General features: G+C 57.8%; 1 protein-coding gene across 1 annotated transcript; it reads left to right on the top strand.

Annotated features, from left to right (window-relative positions):
- Positions 1-262: 262 nt before the first annotated feature.
- LOC136840844 (uncharacterized) lies at positions 263-1135 on the top strand. The gene has a single exon (XM_067107790.1). The coding sequence runs from the start codon at positions 263-265 to the stop codon at positions 1133-1135; it is 873 nt and encodes a 290-aa protein (XP_066963891.1).
- Positions 1136-1620: the final 485 nt, after the last annotated feature.

Raw genomic sequence — 1620 nt, 5'->3', positions numbered from 1 at the left:
CGGCAGGACCACGGCCAAACTGCTTTCAAAAAAGTTCGTCTGGCACGGGTGCAAAAGGACGCCACAGCTCAAAACAGTGCCTGCAGTGCCAGACCAGTAAAGTGGGTCGTCACACGTGAGTCGGGGGGTAGGCGAAGTTCTTACAGCCAGGCGCCGCTTTCTCGCCACATCCACATCGACGCCGCCGGGCCCCTTCCCCATCAGGCGGATCCAGATACCTCCTCACGGTAGACTGTTCAACCAGGTGGCCCGGCCACGCTCCATGCAAGAAGCCATCGCCAGCGCGTGCGCCGAGGCCTGCTCTCCAGTTGGGTTAGCCGCCGCGTCCCGGACCACATCACAACCGACACCAGGCCCCGCCTCTCCGAGCTGTGGTCTGCCCTGGCTCAACTGCTGGGAACCACGCACCACACCACCACAGCGTACAAATCCCAGCGGGCCAACGCCTGCTGAACGGTTCCAGGTCCCAAAGTCATCCCTCATGGCCCGCTGCAATCACGAGACTGGAAACATCAGCTGCCGCGGGTCCTCCTCGGTTGAGGACCGCCCCAGAGCCGACGCACCCCATCCGCAGCTGAACAAACCTATGGGGAACCCTCGCAGCCGGAGAGTCGCGATGGTGATCGCCACCCCTACCTCTGCAGAGGCCCGACGTGGCCGGCAAAGTTCATTTCTTGCAGGCCATACATCGACAGAGCAACCACCTTCGCAGGTCGCCACAGCTGTCATCCGCCACCCACGCCTTCGCCAGAGTCGACGCCGTCCGCCCACCACTAACTATCTACAGGGACCCTTCCGCTGGAACGGAACAGGAAGGCTGCCTGCTGGCAATTTGCGCAGGAACGCACCGGGCCCCATAGACCGCAAAAGCCCGCCGTCGGAGAGTCCCGGCAGCGCCGCAGCATTCCTTCCGCCCCAGACGCGACTCCAGCACGCTCCTCACCAATCGCAGGCGCGCCGCCCAGGAAGGACCGCCTCAAACAGCAGCTCACAGGCGGGTGGGGTCTCTCAGTTATCCTCAAGGAGCCGCGGCACTTTCAGCGTCCCACCAGGTACAGGGACACCAGACGCCCCTCGTCGGGAGATGGTAAAGTCACCACCCGGGCGCCAGGATAGTGTTTCGCGGCGCCATTAATTAAGTCTCCGCTGAGCTTGTTTTTTGGTGACTTCCTGCTTTCTTCAAGCTAAATTAGTCACGCCTAAAACGTGCCAGGTCACGCATTTTAATCATTTTTACTTTATGGTATTTATACGAATGTCACACATTGTGTATCACATGTTTTCATTCACAGGCATCAAGACTGTATCTATATTGTGTCTCTGGTATGTTTCGTATTGTAATCGTACTCGTTCACCGCATATTATTGTTTGTTTCGACCTCAGGTCACAGTCAATTCCATTGTCTCTCACGGCCCGGCGCCAGTCGGCCGCAATATAAGCCGCCTGGATCTGTAATAAATCAGCAGTAACCTTTACCTGCTCGTTTCTTTGACACCTTACAAGGTCATGTGGCGAGTGTGTGTAGGCGAATGAGAGTGGGGCAGAGTACCGGTTCGGGTAACTAATTAGTGAGGGGGTTCAGTTGGGTGATCCTCCAGAATGCAGACGGTGAGGGTAATG

The sequence above is a fragment of the Macrobrachium rosenbergii genome, chromosome 1 (genome assembly GCF_040412425.1).
Source record: "Macrobrachium rosenbergii isolate ZJJX-2024 chromosome 1, ASM4041242v1, whole genome shotgun sequence".
NCBI lineage: Eukaryota > Metazoa > Arthropoda > Malacostraca > Decapoda > Palaemonidae > Macrobrachium > Macrobrachium rosenbergii.
This window is presented reverse-complemented; position numbering and strand designations above follow the sequence as displayed.

Excerpts from the sequence above, each read along its gene's own strand:
- LOC136840844 (XM_067107790.1), top strand. The coding sequence starts at position 263 with ATGCAAGAAGCCATCGCCAGCGCGTGCGCCGAGGCCTGCTCTCCAGTT.